Source organism: Acipenser ruthenus, chromosome 39 (assembly GCF_902713425.1).
Source record: "Acipenser ruthenus chromosome 39, fAciRut3.2 maternal haplotype, whole genome shotgun sequence".
In the NCBI taxonomy this organism is placed as follows: Eukaryota; Metazoa; Chordata; class Actinopteri; order Acipenseriformes; family Acipenseridae; genus Acipenser; species Acipenser ruthenus.
The window spans coordinates 7,876,226-7,902,433 of NC_081227.1; the positions used below are offsets into that span (position 1 = coordinate 7,876,226).

Sequence of the window (26,208 nt, forward strand, 5' to 3'; positions counted from 1 at the left end):
CACGAGAAAATCAGTAAAACCTGTGCTTTTCAATAGCGTCCTTCACACCAAAGAGCGACACGACAAAGCAACGAGAAAATCAATAAAACCTGTGCTTTTCAATAGCACCCTTCACACCAAAGAGTGACACGACAAAGCAACACGAGAAAATCAATAAAACCTGTGCTTTTCAATAGCACCCTTCACACCAGAGAGTGACACGACAAAGCAACGTGAGAAAATCAATAAAACCTGTGCTTTTCAATAGCGTCCTTGTGACAGAAATACAGTGAGTTCTGGTGATAAATCTTCCTCCCGACCTGTGAGGGCGCTAAAGAACGGGAGGAGAAGTATCTGGAAGGGCTGGCCTGACAGTTCGTTTCCGGGACCGGAAAGTGGGTCAGCCTGGAAGGAAGCGAGACTCTGTTGTAAGACCGTATTGATTTGACAGGTAAACGAGGGGCAGCTGCAAGTAATAAGGCAGCTGCAACCGTTTACCTAGATATCATGCGGGATTACATATAGGGGCCAGGGTAACGCTGTTCTTTTCCTTCGTTTGGGTTAAGCCAAGGACCGAGAAGGACGGTATAGTGAAGTGCTGTATTACTCTGTAAAGAGTTGAGTGTGTGTGTGTTTTTGTTTGTTTATTGCTGTACAATAACTGTCTGTGTTTTTGAAACCACCAGACAGCTAAAGCACATCCGGAGCTGTCGCCTTGGGCCAGCACAAACCGGATCACCACCTCAGAACTGTCACCGAATAAAAAGTGTATTCACTCCCCACCAGCACGACTGCACGCACCCGGGACGGGTGAACGTGTTTTTGTTTTCTTTATTCAGGACTGTAACCTGTCGTTTTCATCCCCGCGCTCTACACATCGTTGTGTATTGCCGGGGCTTATTATTTACGGTCGCTAGACCAGGATTTAAAATAAATAAAAACATTTGTCACTGGATTACCGTTGTCTGCCTGTCACTCCTGCACCGCATCACCGTTACACCTGTTCCCCTTACTAACCACTTTGCCACAGTCCTTCACAGCAAAGACAACACGACAAAGCGACGTCGCCGCGACACAAATTCCAACACGAGCGATAAAAAAGAAACTAGAACCTGGTCCTATTTTTGCGAATTCGTCGTGCAACAACTACACAACTGAGCAATCAGAGAACAGCTTCATCTCATGTGGTTTGAAGTCAAGCCCTGTTTAACTTTGTGATGGGTGCCCACGCCTTGTGTGTATTTTATTATTTATGTAGGTATTCATTATTTATTATTATTACTATTATTATTATTATATAAATATATTGTGTTTATGTGCGGACGGACGAAAGCCGTCCGATATGATTATTTATTATTTAAGATGACAGTGAAAAGCAGTGCGTTTGTGTTTTGATAATTTATTTAAAAACCCTGTGCAGAAGCTGACCATCTCCCAAATTAATTCATTGATTACCTGTTGCTAAATCGGGAGATGGTCACCTGTATAAAAACCTGCAGCTTTCTGCGCTCCAGGAGAGAGTGTCAGAGGCGAGACGTGAGTCTAAATTAATAGAGAAACAATTGCTATATCTAAAATGTACTTGTTTAGAATTGTTGGTGTTTGTTTTACTTTGGCCAAGGTGCCCTTTTGCTTTGTGTGTTGTTTTGTTTAAACTGTTTATTTTGTTAATTATTTAATACGAGTGCAGCAGCGCCGTTTTGCCCGTACACCATTGTTATTGTTTCATTTCCTGGTCTGACAGCACCACCCACACGCACCACAAGTTTCCAGCTGTCGCGTTGTGTCTGTGATCACTTCTGGTGTGCACAGTGATCTCACAGCAAATCTGTCGTGTCGCTCCAGTAAAAATCGTGTCGCATCTGGTGTGTGAAGGCCTAAAGGGGGCGATTACTTTTTCACACGGGGGCATTGGGTGTTAAATAACATTCTTTAATAAATAAATGAAATATTTATCAAATTTTTGTGTTATTTGCTCACTCAGGGTCCCTTTTATCTTGGTTGAAGATCTGATAACATTCAGTGTCAAAAATATGCAAAAATGCAGAAAATCAGACAGGGGGCAAATACTTTTTCACGGCATTGTATATCTGCTTCAGGTACGGTACTGTATTTAATTTCTTTCAAGGTTAAAAGATGGCCCATGTTACACAGAACACAAAAAATAAAATGTCAAATACACAATGTGTATGTCAATGGTTTTGTGGATTTGCTATATTTTAACATATTTTAATACTGCACATAATGATATGGTTTTGAAAATGCTACTTATCAAAACTGTGACCTCACATGCATTGTATTACATAATGTCTTTTATTCCGATTCCAGTGGTGTCTTCTCAATGCAAGATGTATTATATACAGTGCTGTATAAAATCACATACACTGTATTTTTATCAAGCCGTTATGGGCCTACTGGCGAAACGGCCAAGAGACAGTTGGTGCTCAACACATACTGAATTATTTTGGCCCTGAATTTTAGCATTTTTTGTCATAGAAAAGACAAATTTTATATATGTTATAACGTTACCGTAGGCTACTTTTTTTAATCAATGATGCGGCTTTTGTTTCACAAATCGACTGCACTTTGTCTATAAACTCTACTGCAGTAAAGCACAAATATAATAGCCTTCATTTCAACAGTCACTGCTGAAGCTGATTACTTATTCTTCCAGAAGTAATGGTCGGGTGTAACAGGGATACAAGGTTATATTTGCGCCGGGCCATGTTGTTAACAAGCCTGAAAAAAAATTGTTTTGAAAACTGCCCAAATTGCTTATTTGAGGGTATAACAGGGCGAGGAGCCCTGCACATGAAAAGGGGGCAGGCAAAGCCCTGCCATGAATGTATTATATATTTATAGAACGGGGTACCCCTCCGCCCCTGTGCAATTTATTATTTTGTATTTGTTTTGTTGTATTATGGTTATTATTTATTTATATATTTACAACGGTATATATATATATATATATATTATATATATATATATATATATATATATATAAAACAGTGATGGAAGGGGCTGTGTGTGTCTTTACTCAGTCCGATAGTCCCTGTGAAACAGTGATAGAAGGGGCTGTGTGTGTCTGTACTCAGTCCTATAGTCCCTGTGTAACAGTGATAGAAGGGGCTGTGTGTGTCTGTACTCAGTCCTATAGACCCTGTGTAACAGTGATAGAAGGGGCTGTGTGTGTCTGTACTCAGTCCTATAGTCCCTGTGTAACAGTGATAGAAGGGGCTGTGTGTGTCTGTACTCAGTCCTATAGTCCCTGTGTAACAGTGATAGAAGGGGCTGTGTGTGTCTGTACTCAGTCCTATAGTTCCTGTGTAACAGTGATAGAAGGGGTTGTGTGTGTCTGTACTCAGTCCTATAGACCCTGTGTAACAGTGATAGAAGGGGCTGTGTGTGTCTGTACTCAGTCCTATAGACCCTGTGTAACAGTGATAGAAGGGGCTGTGTCTGTCTGTACTCAGTCCTATAGTCCCTGTGTAACAGTGATAGAAGGGGCTGTGTGTGTCTGTACTCAGTCCTATAGACCCTGTGTAACAGTGATAGAAGGGGCTGTGTGTGTCTGTACTCAGTCCTATAGTTCCTGTGTAACAGTGATAGAAGGGGCTGTGTGTGTCTGTACTCAGTCCTATAGACCCTGTGTAACAGTGATAGAAGGGGCTGTGTGTGTCTGTACTCAGTCCTATAGACCCTGTGTAACAGTGATAGAAGGGGCTGTGTGTGTCTGTACTCAGTCCTATAGACCCTGTGTAACAGTGATAGAAGGGGCTGTGTGTGTCTGTACTCAGTCCTATAGACCCTGTGTAACAGTGATAGAAGGGGCTGTGTGTGTCTGTACTCACCTCCAGTATGGTTAAAGTGCTTGACTGTATTTTGCAAACTCCATTTTATGAGGTTTTGATCATTGATAATATGCCAGCGAATTATTTCCCAGAACTCACGGCCCTTAGTCTCATTCATCCAGTCTGTTAGGAGGACAGGTTTATCCATGGTGCTGTTAAAGGACGTGTATTGCACATCATCCAGCATCACCAGAAACACAAACTGTGAAAGCTCAGTATCTTCTGAGGTCGCCATTGCAGAATATTGCAGTGAGTGAGTTCCTGGAAGAGGAATATAAACATGATTAGTGACACAGTTCAATAATCCCAGAGTAAAACACACAGTGCCAGTGATCTGCTGACATGTACCATTCTCTCCAGGATTCCATGATTCTGTGAGGTCACAAAGCAATGAAGAACTCACACAAGGGTGCAGAATGCAGTGATGACCACAGAAAACCATTCATCACTGCAGAAATGTGCAGATATCTATAATGTCACTGCCAAAAAATTACAAAAAAGTACTATAGTATCTCTCAGAAATACAGGCATGCTAATTTGCTTTACTTAATTTTGGTTTTGATTGTTGAAAGGAAGGGTTTTCATAATATTTTTCTATTGTATGTTGTTATGCTTTGTCTGTGGTACTAGGACAGGGTTCAAAATACAGTCAACCATGGTTAACCTGACCTGGTGGATAACTCGACACCTTCGCTTAATTCAACAGACAGTCTTGGTCCCGGATTTTCTCTATATAAAATATATTCATCCTGCCTCTATATTTTAATTCGACTCCACGCTTTACTCGTAACTCAACACTTATTACTGGTACCAAAGCGATAAAAACTATTAAAGACTAGTGGAGAACTGGACACTGTCGTTTCACGTGACTGATCTCTGACTGGAAACGGATCGTTCATTCATTCCTTCACAAATACCGAGTGCAGCTGCTTACAGTATCAGTGCACGAGTCAGAAGAGAAACAGGAGCTCTCCTTCTTACAGTATCAGTGCACAATGAGTCAGAAGAGAAACAGGAGCTCTCCTTCTTACAGTATCAGTGCCCAATGAGTCAGAAGAGAAACAGGAGCTCTCCTTCTTACAGTATCAGTGCACAATGAGTCAGAAGAGAAACAGGAGCTCTCCTTCTTACAGTATCAGTGCACAATGAGTCCGAAGAGAAACAGGAGCTCTCCTTCTTACAGTATCAGTGCACAATGAGTCCGAAGAGAAACAGGAGCTCTCCTTCTTACAGTATCAGTGCACAATGAGTCAGAAGAGAAACAGGAGCTCTTCTTCTTACAGTATCAGTGCACAATGAGTCAGAAGAGAAACAGGAGCTCTCCTTCTTACAGTATCAGTGCACGAGTCAGAAGAGAAACAGGAGCTCTTCTTCTTACAGTATCAGTGCACGAGTCAGAAGAGAAACAGGAGCTCTCCTTCTTACAGTATCAGTGCACAATGAGTCAGAAGAGAAACAGGAGCTCTCCTTCTTACAGTATCAGTGCCCAATGAGTCAGAAGAGAAACAGGAGCTCTCCTTCTTACAGTATCAGTGCACAATGAGTCAGAAGAGAAACGGGAGCTCTCCTTCTTACAGTATCAGTGCACAATGAGTCAGAAGAGAAACGGGAGCTCTCCTTCTTACAGTATCAGTGCACAATGAGTCAGAAGAGAAACAGGAGCTCTCCTTCTTACAGTATCAGTGCCCAATGAGTCAGAAGAGAAACAGGAGCTCTCCTTCTTACAGTATCAGTGCCCAATGAGTCAGAAGAGAAACAGGAGCTCTCCTTCTTACAGTATCAGTGCACAATGAGTCAGAAGAGAAACGGGAGCTCTCCTTCTTACAGTATCAGTGCACAATGAGTCAGAAGAGAAACAGGAGCTCTCCTTCTTACAGTATCAGTGCACAATGAGTCAGAAGAGAAACAGGAGCTCTCCTTCTTACAGTATCAGTGCCCAATGAGTCAGAAGAGAAACAGGAGCTCTCCTTCTTACAGTATCAGTGCCCAATGAGTCAGAAGAGAAACAGGAGCTCTCCTTCTTACAGTATCAGTGCCCAATGAGTCAGAAAAGAAACAGGAGCTCTCCTTCTTACAGTATCAGTGCACAATGAGTCAGAAGAGAAACAGGAGCTCTCCTTCTTACAGTATCAGTGCACAATGAGTCAGAAGAGAAACAGGAGCTCTCCTTCTTACAGTATCAGTGCACAATGAGTCAGAAGAGAAACAGGAGCTCTCCTTCTTACAGTATCAGTGCACAATGAGTCAGAAAAGAAACAGGAGCTCTCCTTCTTACAGTATCAGTGCACGAGTCAGAAGAGAAACAGGAGCTCTCCTTCTTACAGTATCAGTGCACAATGAGTCAGAAGAGAAACAGGAGCTCTCCTTCTTACAGTATCAGTGCACAATGAGTCAGAAGAGAAACAGGAGCTCTCCTTCTTACAGTATCAGTGCACAATGAGTCAGAAGAGAAACAGGAGCTCTCCTTCTTACAGTATCAGTGCACAATGAGTCAGAAAAGAAACAGGAGCTCTCCTTCTTACAGTATCAGTGCACGAGTCAGAAGAGAAACAGGAGCTCTCCTTCTTACAGTATCAGTGCACAATGAGTCAGAAGAGAAACAGGAGCTCTCCTTCTTACAGTATCAGTGCACAATGAGTCAGAAGAGAAACAGGAGCTCTCCTTCTTACAGTATCAGTGCACAATGAGTCAGAAGAGAAACAGGAGCTCTCCTTCTTACAGTATCAGTGCACAATGAGTCAGAAAAGAAACAGGAGCTCTCCTTCTTACAGTATCAGTGCCCAATGAGTCAGAAGAGAAACAGGAGCTCTCCTTCTTACAGTATCAGTGCACAATGAGTCAGAAGAGAAACAGGAGCTCTCCTTCTTACAGTATCAGTGCCCAATGAGTCAGAAGAGAAACGGGAGCTCTCCTTCTTACAGTATCAGTGCACAATGAGTCAGAAGAGAAACAGGAGCTCTCCTTCTTACAGTATCAGTGCACGAGTCAGAAGAGAAACAGGAGCTCTCCTTCTTACAGTATCAGTGCACAATGAGTCAGAAGAGAAACAGGAGCTCTCCTTCTTACAGTATCAGTGCACAATGAGTCAGAAGAGAAACAGGAGCTCTCCTTCTTACAGTATCAGTGCACGAGTCAGAAGAGAAACAGGAGCTCTTCTTCTTACAGTATCAGTGCACGAGTCAGAAGAGAAACAGGAGCTCTCCTTCTTACAGTATCAGTGCACAATGAGTCAGAAGAGAAACAGGAGCTCTCCTTCTTACAGTATCAGTGCCCAATGAGTCAGAAGAGAAACAGGAGCTCTCCTTCTTACAGTATCAGTGCACAATGAGTCAGAAGAGAAACGGGAGCTCTCCTTCTTACAGTATCAGTGCACAATGAGTCAGAAGAGAAACAGGAGCTCTCCTTCTTACAGTATCAGTGCCCAATGAGTCAGAAGAGAAACAGGAGCTCTCCTTCTTACAGTATCAGTGCCCAATGAGTCAGAAGAGAAACAGGAGCTCTCCTTCTTACAGTATCAGTGCCCAATGAGTCAGAAGAGAAACAGGAGCTCTCCTTCTTACAGTATCAGTGCCCAATGAGTCAGAAGAGAAACAGGAGCTCTCCTTCTTACAGTATCAGTGCACAATGAGTCAGAAGAGAAACAGGAGTTCTCCTTCTTACAGTATCAGTGCACAAGTCAGAAGAGAAACGGGAGCTCTCCTTCTTACAGTATCAGTGCACAATGAGTCAGAAGAGAAACAGGAGCTCTCCTTCTTACAGTATCAGTGCACAATGAGTCAGAAGAGAAACAGGAGCTCTCCTTCTTACAGTATCAGTGCCCAATGAGTCAGAAGAGAAACAGGAGCTCTCCTTCTTACAGTATCAGTGCACAATGAGTCAGAAGAGAAACGGGAGCTCTCCTTCTTACAGTATCAGTGCCCAATGAGTCAGAAGAGAAACAGGAGCTCTCCTTCTTACAGTATCAGTGCCCAATGAGTCAGAAGAGAAACAGGAGCTCTCCTTCTTACAGTATCAGTGCCCAATGAGTCAGAAGAGAAACAGGAGCTCTCCTTCTTACAGTATCAGTGCCCAATGAGTCAGAAGAGAAACAGGAGCTCTCCTTCTTACAGTATCAGTGCACGAGTCAGAAGAGAAACAGGAGCTCTCCTTCTTACAGTATCAGTGCACAATGAGTCAGAAGAGAAACAGGAGCTCTCCTTCTTACAGTATCAGTGCACAATGAGTCAGAAGAGAAACAGGAGCTCTCCTTCTTACAGTATCAGTGCACAATGAGTCAGAAGAGAAACAGGAGCTCTCCTTCTTACAGTATCAGTGCACAATGAGTCAGAAAAGAAACAGGAGCTCTCCTTCTTACAGTATCAGTGCCCAATGAGTCAGAAGAGAAACAGGAGCTCTCCTTCTTACAGTATCAGTGCACAATGAGTCAGAAGAGAAACAGGAGCTCTCCTTCTTACAGTATCAGTGCCCAATGAGTCAGAAGAGAAACGGGAGCTCTCCTTCTTACAGTATCAGTGCACAATGAGTCAGAAGAGAAACAGGAGCTCTCCTTCTTACAGTATCAGTGCACGAGTCAGAAGAGAAACAGGAGCTCTCCTTCTTACAGTATCAGTGCACAATGAGTCAGAAGAGAAACAGGAGCTCTCCTTCTTACAGTATCAGTGCACAATGAGTCAGAAGAGAAACAGGAGCTCTCCTTCTTACAGTATCAGTGCACAATGAGTCAGAAGAGAAACAGGAGCTCTCCTTCTTACAGTATCAGTGCACAATGAGTCAGAAGAGAAACGGGAGCTCTCCTTCTTACAGTATCAGTGCCCAATGAGTCAGAAGAGAAACGGGAGCTCTCCTTCTTACAGTATCAGTGCCCAATGAGTCAGAAGAGAAACGGGAGCTCTCCTTCTTACAGTATCAGTGCACAATGAGTCAGAAGAGAAACAGGAGCTCTCCTTCTTACAGTATCAGTGCCCAATGAGTCAGAAGAGAAACAGGAGCTCTCCTTCTTACAGTATCAGTGCCCAATGAGTCAGAAGAGAAACGGGAGCTCTCCTTCTTACAGTATCAGTGCACAATGAGTCAGAAGAGAAACGGGAGTTCTCCTTCTTACAGTATCAGTGCACAATGAGTCAGAAGAGAAACAGGAGCTCTCCTTCTTACAGTATCAGTGCACAATGAGTCAGAAGAGAAACAGGAGCTCTCCTTCTTACAGTATCAGTGCACAATGAGTCAGAAGAGAAACGGGAGCTCTCCTTCTTACAGTATCAGTGCACAATGAGTCAGAAGAGAAACAGGAGCTCTCCTTCTTACAGTATCAGTGCACAATGAGTCAGAAGAGAAACAGGAGCTCTCCTTCTTACAGTATCAGTGCACAATGAGTCAGAAGAGAAACAGGAGCTCTCCTTCTTACAGTATCAGTGCACAATGAGTCAGAAGAGAAACAGGAGCTCTCCTTCTTACAGTATCAGTGCACAATGAGTCAGAAGAGAAACGGGAGCTCTCCTTCTTACAGTATCAGTGCCCAATGAGTCAGAAGAGAAACAGGAGCTCTCCTTCAACTGGCTTTAAAGCTCAGGTTATTCGGGATAACAAGCTTGCCAGCAGAACTTTCAAAGTAGGGATGTGCATGACAAATATTTTGACTATCGATAATTCCACAGCTGTTGAGTTTGACTAATCGAATAGTCTCCCCCCCCGCCTCCCGCCTCCCATTCAAAATGAGACGTACATTAAATGTGAAATAATGCAAAGTGACAATTATTGCAATTGCAATAAATTCTGAACTTTATTTTAAAATACTTAGCTAACACAACAACTTTAACAACTTTGTTAAATAAACATGAGGGCTCCCGAGTGGCGCATCCAGTAAAGGCGCTCCGCGCAGGATGTGCCTTATAGCCTGGAGATCGCTGGTTCGAATCCAAGCTATGTCACAGGCGACCGTGACCGGGAGTTCCTAGGGGGTGGCGCACAATTGGCTGAGCGCTGCCCGGGTAGGGAGGGCTTAGGTCGGCAGGGGAATCCACGGCTCACCGCACATCAGCGACCCCTGTGGCCGATAGGGCGCCTGTGGTTCTGCAGTGGAGCTGCCAGATCTGTGTTGTCCTCCGGCACTATAGGTCTGGTGGCATTGCTGTGGATCTGCAGTGTGAAAAATGACGGCTTGGCAGGAGCACGTTTCGGAGGATGCGTGTTCCAGCCGCCGTTTCCCGAGTCGACGGGGGGGATGTGAGCGGTGAGCCGAGGATACAGATAATAATTGGGCATACTAAATTTACGGAAAAAAATAAATTAAAAAAATAAATAAATAAACATTAGGCTATGTAAAAAACACCTTACTATTAGGAAACATACAGAAATGCCATAATAACAGCAGCAATAACATAAGCATACCTGTCAACTCTCATGTGAGACTCTCGTATTTTGCAAGCAAGTGTTATTTTTTTACCGATATTGTCACAACCTTTTCCGTTAATTACAATTTCAAATGAACTATAAAGGTTGTGACAATTAAAAAAAAAAAAAAAAAAGTAACGCTTGCTTATAAAATATGGGCGTCTCCTGTATAATTTGTATTCAATTATTAATTTAATTTTCATTCAATAATAGTTTAGCAATGTGAGCTGCGAGGCAAATGCCTTAACATTAGCATCCTTGTGGCAATAATGTTTTCTGGTCATAACAGCGAAATACAAAATGCATTAGACTATCTAGCTAGCTAATTTATACAATCCACTTAACTAAACGATTTACTTTTCCCACGTTTTCAAACCACACACAACATATAGACTACCGGTCTACGTTAAATCAAATCGGAAACATACCTGTGCGTTCGAGTTCCAGTGAATAAAAAATAAATAGCCTGTATAGGCAATAGCTTGCTATGTATGTAGCTAGCTTAATAATATTAATAAATAAATGAATGAACAAAAAGGCCTGAGTGGCATTAACGCACTAGCTTTCCATGGAAGCAAAAAAAATTCCTAACAAAAACTTTAGGAATAGTTAGGCTAGCAATGTCCATTATTATTATCATGTTCACTTATTCTTGTTTAAAAAAATCAGCATGTCCATCAGGTCCGGCAATACTGCAGCAGACAGTGCTCAGGCAAAGTTTGTTGTTTTTGTTTCAAATTCAGAGCCTGAGTAGCTATTGCACTGTGATGAAAATGCGACACAAGACGGCTGGCCGCACCGACTACATTATGTATGGCACCAAGTTTAAAGCCATCATTGAAGGCGAGCTGCAGAGTGTGTGCAATGCACAAATTCTAGTCCCATTCAACAAACTCCGAGTTTGCTAAGATGATGTTGCTGGCATTGTCGTGAACACAGGCAGTGATTTCCCCCTGTAAACCCCAATGGTCTACAGCGGTGTTCAACACATTTGCGAGACTCTCTGCTGTATGCCTCTGGCATGGCGCGAGTCTGTAGAACTACGTTTTTCATTTCCCAATCCTCAATGAAATGGTTATTGTGATGTACGACTCGGTATTCAGTGCAGTCCACGCATCTGTAGTAATCGCCACCCTCTCAGCCTTTGACGAGTTTCTGCAGACAGAAGCTGCTGAATCCTCATGCATTTTTTCGAGTCGAGTGGTAATTGTTTTTCGTGCAGGGACTGTGTATTCAGGTTCCACAAATTTCATCAACTCCCGAAATCCCTCACCTTCAACAAAACTTATGGGAAGCATGTCCTTTGCCACCATATTAGCAATAAGGGCTGATGTTTTTTCAGCACGTACGTTGTCACACTGACGAGGCCTCACCGCAAAGGATGCAATGGCGGTTTGTTGCGTCCTTTTTCCTTTTCTGTCGTTGCTAGCGTCGCAGAAGGGGGTTTGGATTTTAGGTGGGTTACCATACCAGTTGTAGATTTGTGGTAGTTTAATTGCACTGCACATATTTTACACTTAACAGTGTTTCCATGCAGAACTTTTCTGTGAGGAAGCCATCGTTAGCCGAGGTACATTCTAGTTTAGCCAATCACAGACAAGAAATAACAAATCCCACCCTCCAGTCAATCTTCATTACCGCTACATAGAGAGCCAATCAGCAGTACAGGCTTTAAAATAAAATCAATATATATATATATATATATATATATATATATATATATATATATATTTTAACTTTCGCATGTTGGATTCACTTGTCGATAGGTGCCATCGTTATTTGGTCTCACCCCTATTTCAAAGCGTGTGTTTTTGCATGCGAAACAAGCGACGATGTCTGATTTCTGTGTGAAACTAAGTTGTTTATTATTGTTTTTGTTCACTGAGTTAATTCTGTATAATGTAAATTTAACTTTTGCTATTTAAGTTTAGAAGTTCAGATTAGACAGCACAAGCCAATACCTAAAAGCAGAGGCAATTTTGTGCACAATTTGTGATTGGATACAGTGACAAAACAACACTGTAGTTATTTTATTAATTCTTATTTCAATCGAACTCTACGAGTTGTACCGAGTGTCCAGAAATGTCCTGCTGCCCCTTTAAGTAATACAATGTATCGTCACACATAGGAAGCAAGGTCAAGAACGGGAAGGATTAGACAGCGTGTGTGGATAGACACAGATTAGACAGCGTGTGTGGATAGACACGGATTAGACAGCGTGTGTGGATAGACACGGATTGGACAGCGTGTGTGGATAGACACGGATTAGATAGCCTTTGGACAGACACAGATTAGACAGCATGTGTGGATAGACACGGATTGGACAGCGTGTGTGGATAGACATGGATTAGACAGCGTGTGTGGATAGACACGGATTAGACAGCGTGTGTGGATAGACACAGATTAGACAGCGTGTGTGGATAGACACGGATTGGACAGTGTGTGTGGATAGACCCGGATTAGACAGCGTGTGGATAGACATGGATTAGACAGCGTGTGTGGATAGACATGGATTAGACAGCGTGTGTGGATAGACACAGATTAGACAGCGTGTGTGGATAGACCCGGATTGGACAGCGTGTGGATAGACCCGGATTAGACAGCGTGTGGATAGACATGGATTAGACAGCGTGTGTGGATAGACATGGATTAGACAGCGTGTGTGGATAGACATGGATTAGACAGCGTGTGTGGATAGACATGGATTAGACAGCATTTGGATAGACACAGATTAGACAGCGTGTGTGGATAGACACGGATTGGACAGCGTGTGTGGATAGACACAGATTAGACAGCGTGTGGATAGACATGGATTAGACAGCGTGTGTGGATAGACATGGATTAGACAGCGTGTGTGGATAGACACAGATTAGACAGTGTGTGGATAGACACAGATTAGACAGCGTGTGTGGATAGACACGGATTGGACAGCGTGTGTGGATAGACACAGATTAGACAGCGTGTGTGGATAGACACGGATTAGACAGCGTGTGTGGATAGACACGGATTAGACAGCGTGTGTGGATAGACACGGATTAGACAGCGTGTGTGGATAGACCCGGATTAGACAGCGTGTGTGGATAGACACGGATTAGACAGCGTGTGTGGATAGACATGGATTAGACAGCGTGTGTGGATAGACATGGATTAGACAGCGTGTGTGGATAGACACGGATTAGACAGCGTGTGTGGATAGACACGGATTAGACAGCGTGTGTGGATAGACACGGATTAGACAGCGTTTGGGGATAGACACGGATTAGACAGCGTGTGGATAGACATGGATTAGACAGCGTGTGTGGATAGACACGGATTAGACAGCGTTTGGATAGACACGGATTAGACAGCGTGTGGATAGACATGGATTAGACAGCGTGTGTGGATAGACACGGATTAGACAGCGTTTGGATAGACACGGATTAGACAGCGTTTGGATAGACACGGATTGGACAGCATGTGGATAGACATGGTGAAAATAGCAGCCTTTCAGGTCCAATGTCGGACCCTGTCTGACATCATCAAAAAGACGTAAAAAACAGGTCTCTAGTCATTTTTTTCTCAGGAAAAAGCTGAGAAAACCATTCAATGGCTGAGTGAGACCGATAGGAGCCGAGTGAAGCCGAAAAAAAGGGGCGTATATGCCTGTAGCAGGGCGGTAGAGAGCCCTGTACATTCATTTGTTTATTTATTTTCAGAACGGGGGTTCCCCCTCCGCCCGTGTTATTTTGTGTTTGTTTATGTATTTATTATTTATGATGGCGAGGCGCCGTGTATTCTGTTATTATTTCATTTATTAAGTGCGTGTCAGGCACGTCAGGTCCAATTTATTTTCACACACGCAGTTAATTTTAGACGTGCTGTTTAAAAGTATTTTTTTTCCACAGTCAAACGGGTTTAAAAGGCCCTGCATATCAACAAAGCACTCACTAGGCATCTCCAGCCCCGCCCCACCCTTTCGTTCGCTATAGCTTTCACCTATGTAAGAAATAAATAATAATAATAATAATAATAGGTCCGCAAAGGGTTAAATGACGGCGAGCGCCGTGGGTTTTGTTATTGTTTTGTTTTATGTAAACGTATTCTGGCAGAGGCGAGATTGGTGCTCGTCTTCTGCCAGGAATAATTTGAAAACCCGTGCAGAATGTGACCGGGGGATTATTAAATAATTAGGTAGTTAATCCCTCGGTCACTAATATAAAAGCCTGCAGCTCTCGGCACTCCGGGTGGGTGTACGAGAGGAGCGTAGAGAGCGAGGAGAGAGAATAACTGAAACGTTAAGTAACCAGGAACAGTGACAGCAGTTGCCCAGCCTGACCTGTGTTGTATTATTTTGTGTTTGTGATTTGTTTTCGTTTAACTATTTATTTTGCTCTGTGAGCAGTGTTTTTTTGTTCAAACCTTTTATTTATTTTTGTTATTTGTTGATAAAAACGGCGGCCAGCCTCGTCTTTCTTTAAAAACTGCAGTGCCTGGTGTCAGTATTTTTACCTTCCTGATTCTGCCCAGTCACCCTGTCACACTGAGTAATACAGATAGCCCCGGCACCACAGACGTAACACAGATATAAACAAACAAAATAGCTGCTTCTGCATCCTGCGCTCGGAGAATATCACAGACATTTGCAGAGCTTTTTTAGATGTTAGAGTAATAAAATAATGACTTGGATCACATTATTGAGGAGTTTGGTGATAAAACAAATGATTAGGAGATGATTTATCAGTATGCACGACTATGTAGAGGTATGTGAAAAATACAGCGAATAAGGGGTGGGCGGGGCTGGAGATGCAGTACTGAGTGTCCTGTTGATATGCAGTGCCTTTTAAACCTGTTTTACTGTGAAAAAAAATACTTTTAAACAGCATGTCTAAAATAAACCGTGTGTGTGAAAACAAATTGGACCTGAAGCGCCTGAGACGCACTGAATAAATGGACCGCAAAGGGTTAATGAACTTGGGAATACTGTAATACTGTATCCGTGTGAGTTGTGTTACTCACATGCATGTGAATGCCATGGCTCACTGCACCCGTGGTTAACTCGACACCTTGGATAAGTCAACACTAATGGCGTCCCTGCTAAGACTTCTTTGCACCCTTCAAACCACAGACCCAGACACCACAACTGCACGTCTAACACTTTCATGCACTTTAATTCACACAGATAAACAAAAGGTTTAATCAAAACAAAAGCATAACTCTGTCAAGGAGCGCTAACTAAACTTTTTTCAAAGCTAAACTAATAACAGGACAGCTAAGCTGTTTCCCCGTTTACAAGACAGTTGAAAAACTTAAAGCACACAGTTATCACTCGTACACACAGCACTCACACTTCTCACCATCAGACTTCAACCACACTCTCAACACAGACAAAGACAAGCTTTTATACACAGACATGACTAATTACAAACACTTAACCAATAATTACATTAAACGATCCCCTAGAGCAGGGGTTTTTCAAAGTGCATGAACAGCATCAGACTGCTCTCCATAGGAACAAATCACCAGACGCTGCTTCACCCACCCTAGAAATCCTGTCCACTCAATCGAAATCATACATCTGTAAGTACGGATGTGATATATTCTGTGACCCTTAGAAGTACCCCCAGGGGTACGTGTGCCCCCGGTCGTAAACTCCTGCCCTAGTGCACCCAGGTGTTTCCCATTCAGCCCTAGACATGACAGCTCTCCTGTGAACTACAAAATGATCACACACACACCGTGAATACCCACTAAACACACTCTACGCCCTGTCACAACAGATACAGAACTATTAACTATAAACACATTCAGCTGTATCTCTTTACTATGTACTGGGTGTTACAGTAACTGTATAAATATATACAGATTAAACTTATATATAATTACATTTACAGACAATTATAAATATGTTGTATAGAGTGCAATAAAAATAACAACAGTATGCATTAATGTCCCAAACAACACAAAACAAGGTAACCAACACTTATGCCAAAATGGGAGGCCCTGGGCATGTTCTTTCAAACCATTGGTTTGTAAGAAGCCTCTGCTTTCTGCCACAAAGTACCAGTTTGTCCCAAATGTTCTATTGAGGGCATCTCTCAGCAAGGGTCCTGCTAATCCAATGGGTGTCTATTTCCTGCGAGGAACACATCATGCATCTTCACTGCCTTACACACGTTCTCAACAACGCTTTCATTGTAGCTTCTGGATGAGCAGTGAGTGATCACAGAACATAGATTCTGTCCTGCTCAATAAAACACCTGCTCTGTGAGGATGAGTATTAAGAGTCCTTCTGTCATCAGCTGAGTTTGAATCTGCCTTTGCAGGGCTTCCCTCCCCTCACACTGGTACTCTTTGGTACTCTTTGACTGTAGCAACATCAGCAGGGTTAGAAACTAATTGTGCTGCTAATTGTGCTGATGTAAACGTGCTAGTCCTTATGTGAAGTGCCTAAGTTGGAATCAACAACAACAGTTGGGGTCCCTAAAAATAGGCTTAGATTTTATTTCGCTAAAAAATAAACATTGTTATAAATTTAGATTGACTTTTTTTTTTTAACAACGCACCTTCATAAATGCTCATACAGATCGATGAATCACCTGTTTGCACCTCATTACTGAGCGACTAGCTGTACTGTGTGCTGAGAAACTGACACTGACAGCACGAGACGGGACGACAGAAGATAAAACTCTCTCAGCTGTGTCACCTTGCCTACCATGACACAAATAAAATGTTTATTTTATTGTACATTATATGTGTTGCTATTTACAAAAATGCTGGCTGGCTATGAATTACTATCTACAATAATGAATGTACTCACGTACACATGCTGTCTTCACTGAAGTGCTGTGCTGTCCTGTCTTGTTTATGTTACTAGGATTCACGTTGGTGATAGAGGTGGAGGTCTGTGTGCTGTCCTGTCTTGTTTATGTTAGTAGGATTCACGTTGGTGATAGAGGTGGAGGTCTGTGTGCTGTGCTGTCTTGTTTATGTTAGTAGGATTCATGTTGGTGATAGAGGTGGAGGTCTGTGTGCTGTGCTGTCTTGTTTATGTTAGTAGGATTCACGTTGGTGATAGAGGTGGAGGTCTGTGTGCTGTGCTGTCTTGTTTATGTTAGTAGGATTCATGTTGGTGATAGAGGTGGAGGTCTGTGTGCTGTCCCGTCTTGTTTATGTTAGTAGGATTCATGTTGGTGATAGAGGTGGAGGTCTGTGTGCTGTCCCGTCTTGTTTATGTTAGTAGGATTCATGTTGGTGATCGAGGTGGAGGTCTGTGTGCTGTGCTGTCTTGTTTATGTTAGTAGGATTCATGTTGGTGATAGAGGTGGAGGTCTGTGTGCTGTCCCGTCTTGTTTATGTTAGTAGGATTCATGTTGGTGATAGAGGTGGAGGTCTGTGTGCTGTCCCGTCTTGTTTATGTTAGTAGGATTCATGCTGGTGATAGAGGTGGAGGTCTGTGTGCTGTCCCGTCTTGTTTATGTTAGTAGGATTCATGCTGGTGATAGAGGTGGAGGTCTGTGTGCTGTGCTGTCTTGTTTATGTTAGTAGGATTCATGTTGGTGATAGAGGTGGAGGTCTGTGTGCTGTCCCGTCTTGTTTATGTTAGTAGGATTCATGTTGGTGATAGAGGTGGAGGTCTGTGTGCTGTCCTGTCATGTTTATGTTAGTAGGATTCATGTTGGTGATAGAGGTGGAGGTCTGTGTGCTGTGCTGTCTTGTTTATGTTAGTAGGATTCACGTTGGTGATAGAGGTGGAGGTCTGTGTGCTGTGCTGTCTTGTTTATGTTAGTAGGATTCATGTTGGTGATAGAGGTGGAGGTCTGTGTGCTGTCCTGTCTTATTTATGTTAGTAGGATTCACGTTGGTGATAGAGGTGGAGGTCTGTGTGCTGTCCCGTCTTGTTTATGTTAGTAGGATTCATGTTGGTGATAGAGGTGGAGGTCTGTGTGCTGTCCTGTCTTATTTATGTTAGTAGGATTCACGTTGGTGATAGAGGTGGAGGTCTGTGTGCTGTCCCGTCTTGTTTATGTTAGTAGGATTCATGTTGCTGATAGAGGTGGAGGTCTGTGTGCTGTGCTGTCTTGTTTATGTTAGTAGGATTCATGTTGGTGATAGAGGTGGAGGTCTGTGTGCTGTCCCGTCTTGTTTATGTTAGTAGGATTCATGTTGGTGATAGAGGTGGAGGTCTGTGTGCTGTCCTGTCTTGTTTATGTTAGTAGGATTCATGTTGGTGATAGAGGTGGAGGTCTGTGTGCTGTCCCGTCTTGTTTATGTTAGTAGGATTCATGTTGGTGATCGAGGTGGAGGTCTGTGTGCTGTCCCGTCTTGTTTATGTTAGTAGGATTCATGTTGGTGATAGAGGTGGAGGTCTGTGTGCTGTCCCGTCTTGTTTATGTTAGTAGGATTCATGATGGTGATAGAGGTGGAGGTCTGTGTGCTGTGCTGTCTTGTTTATGTTAGTAGGATTCATGTTGCTGATAGAGGTGGAGGTCTGTGTGCTGTCCTGTCTTGTTTATGTTAGTAGGATTCATGTTGGTGATAGAGGTGGAGGTCTGTGTGCTGTCCCGTCTTGTTTATGTTAGTAGGATTCATGTTGGTGATAGAGGTGGATGTCTGTGTGCTGTCCCGTCTTGTTTATGTTAGTAGGATTCATGTTGGTGATAGAGGTGGAGGTCTGTGTGCTGTGCTGTCCTGTCTTGTTTATGTTAGTATGATTCATGTTGGTGATAGAGGTGGAGGTCTGTGTGCTGTCCCGTGCTACCGCGCCACACCCCCTTACTAAAACTCCTATGAAATCCAATACAAATTACCTCAGCATTTTTCAGAATAAAAATATCAGGAATCTTCTGTGGAAGGGCCAGATTAAAAAAGATAGCCTCATTGTCTAAACTACAGGAGGGCTGCCTGATCTTGAGAAGTAGTACTTGGCTGCCAGGATATAGCTGGTGCAATACTGGATTTTAAATAAGCAATGAATGTCTGGCATAATTTCCAAGATGTTAGGACTTGGTGAGCTCACTAACTCCACTCTGTTAATGACTATTTAAATCTGGAGAAGAAAGGGATCTCCATCACACAGTGGAGAAGGGTTGAGATCAACACATTACAAGACATCTCCCATAACACACAGTGCAGAAGGGTTGCGATCAACACATTACAAGACATCTCCCATAACACACAGTGGAGAAGGGTTGAGTTCAACACATTACAAGAGATCTCTCATAATGGCACTTTGTTAAGCTTTGATACAGTCCAATTAAAATATAACTTACCAAAGGAATTCTACTTTGAGTTCTTTCAAATAAGACAATATGTTCTCAAAATCACTAAAGCACTACATCCAGTGTCAAACCAGACAGCAGCCTCTCTAAAATCTGCAACTGTCTAATAGCTAATAACAAAATGATCACTTTACAAACAGAAATGAGTACAATCTATAAAGAGGATATATCTGAGCATGAGTGGAAAGAACTGAATACTATCAACCTCTCTTCATTCAAACTAATACAGAACTGAATACTACCAACCTCTCTTCATTCAAACTAATACAGAACTGAATACTACCAACCTCTCTGCATTCAAACTAATACAGAACTGAATACTACCAACCTCTCTTCATTCAAACTAATACAGAACTGAATACTACCAACCTCTCTTCATTCAAACTAATACAGAACTGAATACTACCAACCTCTCTTCATTCAAACTAATACAGAACTGAATACTACCAACCTCTCTTCATTCAAACTAATACAGAACTGAATACTACCAACCTCTCTTCATTCAAACTAATACAGAACTGAATACTACCAACCTCTCTTCATTCAAACTAATACAGAATTGAATACTACCAACCTCTCTTCATTCAAACTAATATAGAACTGAATACTACCAACCTCTCTTCATTCAAACTAATACAGAACTGAATACTACCAACCTCTCTTCATTCAAACTAATACAGAACTGAATACTACCAACCTCTCTTCATTCAAACTAATACAGAACTGAATACTACCAACCTCTCTTCATTCAAACTAATACAGAATTGAATACTACCAACCTCTCTGCATTCAAACTAATACAGAATTGAATACTACCAACCTCTCTGCATTCAAACTAATACAGAACTGAATACTACCAACCTCTCTCCATTCAAACTAATACAGAACTGAATATTATCAACCTCTCTTCATTCAAACTAATACAGAACTGAATACTACCAACCTCTCTACATTCAAACTAATACAGAACTGAATACTATCAACCTCTCTTCATTCAAACTAATACAGAACTGAATACTATCAACCTCTCTGCATTCAAACTAATACAGAACTGAATACTACCAACCTCTCTGCATTCAAACTAATACAGAACTGAATACTAACAACCTCTCTTCATTCAAACTAATACAGAACTGAATACTATCAACCTCTCTTCATTCAAACTAATACAGAACTGAATACTACCAATTTACAGATGAGTCACTACTCCAGAAAGAGGATTTATAGATGAGTCACTACTCCAGAGAGGATTTACAGATGAGTCACTACTCCAGAAAGAGGATTTATAGATGAGTCACTACTCCAGAGAGGATTTACAGATGAGTCACTACTCCAGAGAGAGGATTTACAGATGAGTCACTACTCCAGAGAGAGGATTTACAGATGAGTCACGACTCCAGAGAGGATTTACAGAGGAGTCACTACTCCAGAGAGAGGATTTACAGATGAGTCACTACTCCCAGAGAGAGGATTTACAGATGAGTCACTACTCCAGAAAGAGGATTTACAGATGAGTCACTACTCCAGAAAGAGGATTTACAGATGAGTCACTACTCCAGAGAGGATTTACAGATGAGTCACTACTCCAGAAAGAGGATTTATAGATGAGTCACTACTCCAGAGAGAGGATTTACAGATGAGTCACTACTCCCAGAGTTAAAATGTATCAGAGGAGTACATTATGCAAATTAGGTAAGGTGTTCAAGTTTCCAATCCAGTTTTTTTTTTTAGTGCAGAGGTGCTGAATGTAAATAAACTGTACTACACTGAGTTAATCAAAATTTTTGTATTAGAAAACAGTATATATAACAATGGCCATATCCCATTGCTTTCCACACCATCGATCTCTTATTATCGACTTACAGAGACTAGGGTGTGTGAACTATGCATCAGCTGCAGAGTCACTTACAACTACGTCTCACCCGAAAGACGGAGCACAAGGAGGTTAAGTGACTTGCTCAGGGTCACACAATGAGTCAGTAGCTGAGGTGGGATTTGAACCGGGGACCTCTTGGTTACAAGCCCGTTTCTTTAACCACTGGACCACCTTTCACACGCCCGGTTCCTTATCAACTCCAGATATTTTCCTGTGTAGGCTTTTTTTTTTTGCAAGGCAGTAGCATTGGCAACAAATAAATCCATCTTAATTGTGTGCTTTTTGTAACCTGTAAAGCCTATTCAATTGAAATAACAACTTGCCCCAAAAAACCCCACTCTGGATAAATAAGAAGAATTACAGTGACCCTGGCAAGCTGCCTTTCTTTACTTTATCTAGATACAGGCGGTTCAGTCACAATCTCAAAAAGAATTACAGTGACCCTGGCGAGCTGCCTTTCTTTACTTTATCTAGATACAGGCGGTTCAGTCACAATCTCAAAAAGAATTACAGTGACCCTGGCGAGCTGCCTTTCTTTACTTTATCTAGATACAGGCGGTTCAGTCACAATCTCAAAAAGAATTACAGTGACCCTGGCGAGCTGCCTTTCTTTACTTTATCTAGATACAGGCGGTTCAGTCACAATCTCAGAAAGAATTACAGTGACCCTGGCAAGCTGCCTTTCTTTACTTTATCTAGATACAGGCGGTTCAGTCACAATCTCAGAAAGGGACCCAGAGTAAGTCAGGTGCACAAAAAAAAAAAAAAAAAAATCACTCAAAATCGATTTTGTAGCATCTTGAAATGGGTGTCCTTTTTCATAACACTCTGGAGGACATTATAAAGTACTACAGAAACCATAAACACGCATCTCTTTTTTTCGACACTATATATATTTTGTTATTATTATTATTATTATTATGTACTCTGCTTAGTGTTTTCAGAGACCTGAGGGACCTTACAATACTTCCTGAAGGTTTTGTTGTAGAATAATATTTTGAGTGAGTAAATGTTCCTCTTCAGTATTTGCAGTACGTGTCTTATTGCTGACAGGGTAATTGGTTGCTTCTTGGTTGTGCAGTAATTGGTGTAAATGGGTGCAATACAAGTATAAGCAATGCTAGGTGTGTGGGTTTCTATCATTGTTAACTTCAGTATGAAGGAATGCAGCATCCACTGTTTTAGTGGCACTGAAGCAGAACATACGTCAGTTTGTCAGACATTTCTACTCCAGATGTGCCTTGTTAGCAGCAGCTGGACAGTAATTCAGAACGGCCTCAGGTCCGTTTCACTAACCCTGTTACAGCAAATTCACTTTTATCAGCTGCAACAAAGTACCAGCCCCGCCGCCAGCCCCCCTAAAAACACACCGTTGTGTTCAGTATGCTGGTATATTAAAGCGCGTTACTATAATACATATGACTCCATGGATAAGACTCTTACACTTGAATTAAATCAATGTACCGACAAGCAGCAACAAGCAATACAAAAACGAAACTGATTTCAATACATGCACAGCAAACGAAACTACCGTGCTTAACAGAATAAACGGACGTGCTCACAGAAGCATTTCATTTAAAGCAGCTTCCAGATAGATATTTGCACTCGGCTGTCAGCTACACCGCGTCTTGAATCCTGGTGCTGATTTCTCTAATGATGGGACCGGGTAGTAAGCTCGGTCTCCATCAAAATACTATCTAACTGGTCCATGGACGCAGCTTCCCTTTCGCTTGTTTTGCAGCTTCGCCCGGTTCACTGCTTTTTCCAGTTTCACGCGAGTTCAGGACCTCAATTAACACTTGATTTTCTTTCAATACTTTTGCATTTAGCTGTTTAGTCCGTTTGGCATCGTTGTTGTTTTGTTATTTGGTCTACACGCACACACAGTAACTCAAAAAGCAGCCGCAACAGACTCGTCAGAAGGGACGCCTTGTTAACATTCACACAAAATACGATTTACTTTCAGAGTGACGACTGCCAGTTTCAAACTATTTGTTTTTCCTTAAAGCAGGCACATCCTGCGAGGAAGCCTCGTAGTATTTGTAATGTATATTTATTGAAGACAGTAAATATTTCTAGTGTAAAAACTGACCTGCAGCAGCTGCATGAACCCAGCAGAGAATCCCGAGTACAGTCATCCGGATCATCTCCGATAGTCTTCACAAAGCAGTATATTTAAATCACATACTCGCTTATAAACAATGGATTTGTTTAGTGATATGTGGATATTTAATACTGAATATGTGAGGTATGACACAGGCCCGGTTTTTGGGATGGAACCGCATAACAGTCTCGCGTTTTGATTGGTCCATGTCTGTCACATGAATATGTCGTCACACGAGTGGAAAAGCGTGCAGGTATTTTTAACATTGTGATCAGGTAGAGAGAGTGATCTGCTTTCCACAACCTTACCATTAAAATATAATGTGGTATTACACTGTACTGATATTACAAACTATGAGGAATTACTTTATATAAATTATCATGTTATGCACGAATGTAAGAATTGGCTTTCTGTGGTGGTGTACTTTTTTCTTTCAAGTAGCATATATCTATAATCGTTTTTGCGATATATTTTAATATAAAACATATACGCTATTGCGGTTTTCTTACAGGATACATTAGTTTATCTCTAATGTAATCACAGTTTTACATATAGACTGCCCCTGTTTTCATTTACGTCGCAAATTCTGGGCCGCTTTACTTTTCAGATAATGTCCCAAATTCTGGGCCGATTTGGTTTGCAGATATTACGTCCCAAATTCTGGGCCGCTTTGGTTTTTAGATAACGTCCCAAATTCTGGGCCGCTTTGATAACATCCCAATTTCTGGGCTGCTCTGGTTTTCAGATAATGTTCTGAATTCTGCATTTTCAAATTCAGGCCAGTTTTTGAGATATTCTGCTTAGCTGACAGCCGAGTTTCTAAGTCATGCATGCACAGTTTACCATAAACTGGACCGTTAATTCATTTAAGAGTACATGAATCAAAGTTAATGTATTTTTTACTCGCCTCAGAAAACATTTAGGAACATGGTATACCAAAAAAAAAAAAAAAAAAAGGTAATCTCATTTGCTTAAGTAATGTCCATCAATATATAGTGAGGCATAGGGGTTTATCAGAACTTCTGGGTTTAAGAGACCAGTGCCCTTCAACAACTTCAAATAAATCCTATTGTATTGTATTAGTCAGCATTTCCCTTATCTATTCCTGATAGTTTATACTGTAGGTCAGGGGTTTTCAACCTTTTTTTGAAACTGTACCCCTTCTATCTGGAGGTTTCAGCTCGAGTACCCCTTTACAATTTTCGCTCAACTGAACGGTACCTCAGTTACAATAAAATGGAGAATAATCTGATGACCCCCCCCCCCGTTTATTTAATAAATCTGGGTGACAAACTGCTGGTTTAGGACAGAACAACAAACAGTAAGCTTAATTCTTAAAACTTTTAACTGCAAGTATTTGGATGCACAGAATTAAAAAGACAAGTATTGGGTTAGGAGCACACCTATTTTTTTGTAACTTTGACGGCCTTTTGTAAAAGTTTGAAGGCCTTTTGATACCCAGCATACACTGCAATACCCAGCAAAGTTATACACTGATATTCTGATAGCACAGCAATTCAAATGAAGTTTGTAATTGGTTGTGTTCCTCAAATACACAATAAAAAGTGATATTTATAGGGTATACAGTTATACAGCGATACAGTGTTTTTGGACATCTAAGAACAGGTACTGTAAGCATCTGGATTCATACTTAGAGGTACTCTGTAGCCTCCTGGGACATTCACAGCTTGTTTGACACCCTCTTGTAGTTGCCCGTTTCTGCATATAAAGCAAAATGCTGTTTGTCAATCTCTCTTTTTTCTTATAAATCAGTCTTTGCAAGAATCATTCCAAAAACACTTGAATCAGTTAGGCACTACCAGTCTGACACTACAGGCCTTTAAATTGCAGTACCAATTTGCATGTTGCTAAGTGGTTGCATTCCTCAAATTTGCACTGCAAAGTGATATCTTAAAGAATAGGGTATATAGTGCTTTTTTTCGCCTCCCCTCGCTTTTGGTGCAAAACTGTGCTCCGATACACTCAGGCTGATACTGTGATCACAAAACACTTGGAATGGATTTAAATTGGTGCTTCTGTACTCTTTTTAGATGCACAACAATCTTAGCTAAAGAAAATGGGTTCCTTCGAGTTCGTAAGACCCACGACCGCCATTAGCTGAGCCTTACCCCGATGGTGTTTTTATAATGGGATTTGCCATAGGGAATGGGTGGTCTCTTATCGTACCCATATCTCCACGACCCCTGGGCCAACAAACTCAGAAGGACATTCTTTGCGTGCACAAGAGTCTTAGCTAAAGAAAGACATCAGCCACGGGTTCATACGCCACCCCACCGCCAGATGGTGGGCGTTGCCCCAAAGGGGTTTTATAATGGGATTTCCCATAGACATTTTTCAGGGTGCTGTATCTCGGGTTCCGGGGGTCCCCAAGACTTGAAAATCGGTATGGAGGTCCACCTCGGGGGCCCCTGTCGATCCCTCCAAGTGACGTGTCCCCAGCTAGAAAGGACACCAGTTTAGACTTTTTTTTGCCAACCTGGAGCTCAAAAGCTATTGGAAATGCAACCTTGACATGCCATCATGCTGAAAATGTGAAAATTTGTTGAAAATGTAGCATTTGAAAACGGGTGGCTCCCTGTGAAAGAGGGCCCCCAGACATGACCCTAGGAAGTTCAACCCGGTTTCTAGGCCCCGGGGTCATGGAGATATGACCCCAAAAAGGGTAGTTTTTGGACATTTTTGACAGGGCGTATCTCGGGTTCTGTGGGGGTTAGGAACTTGATTTTTTTTTTT

General features: G+C 41.9%; 1 protein-coding gene across 4 annotated transcripts in view; it reads right to left on the reverse strand.

Moving 5' to 3' along the window:
• Nucleotides 1-23,631, reverse strand: part of LOC131707276 (major histocompatibility complex class I-related gene protein-like) — a 49,585-nt gene extending 25,954 nt beyond the window's left edge. For 2 of the 4 annotated variants that reach the window (XM_059009627.1, XM_059009625.1), the window contains exons 1-2: nt 23,443-23,631; nt 3,831-4,091 (exon numbers count right to left, since the gene is read on the reverse strand). In XM_059009627.1, coding sequence (XP_058865610.1) covers nt 3,831-4,091; nt 23,443-23,497 — 316 coding nt within the window. In that variant the 5' untranslated portion in view covers nt 23,498-23,631. The remainder of the gene's footprint in view (nt 1-3,830; nt 4,092-23,442) is intronic. The other 2 variants (XM_059009626.1, XM_059009629.1) reach the window with 2 other exon arrangements.
• Between the last annotated feature and the right edge of the window lie 2,577 nt (nt 23,632-26,208).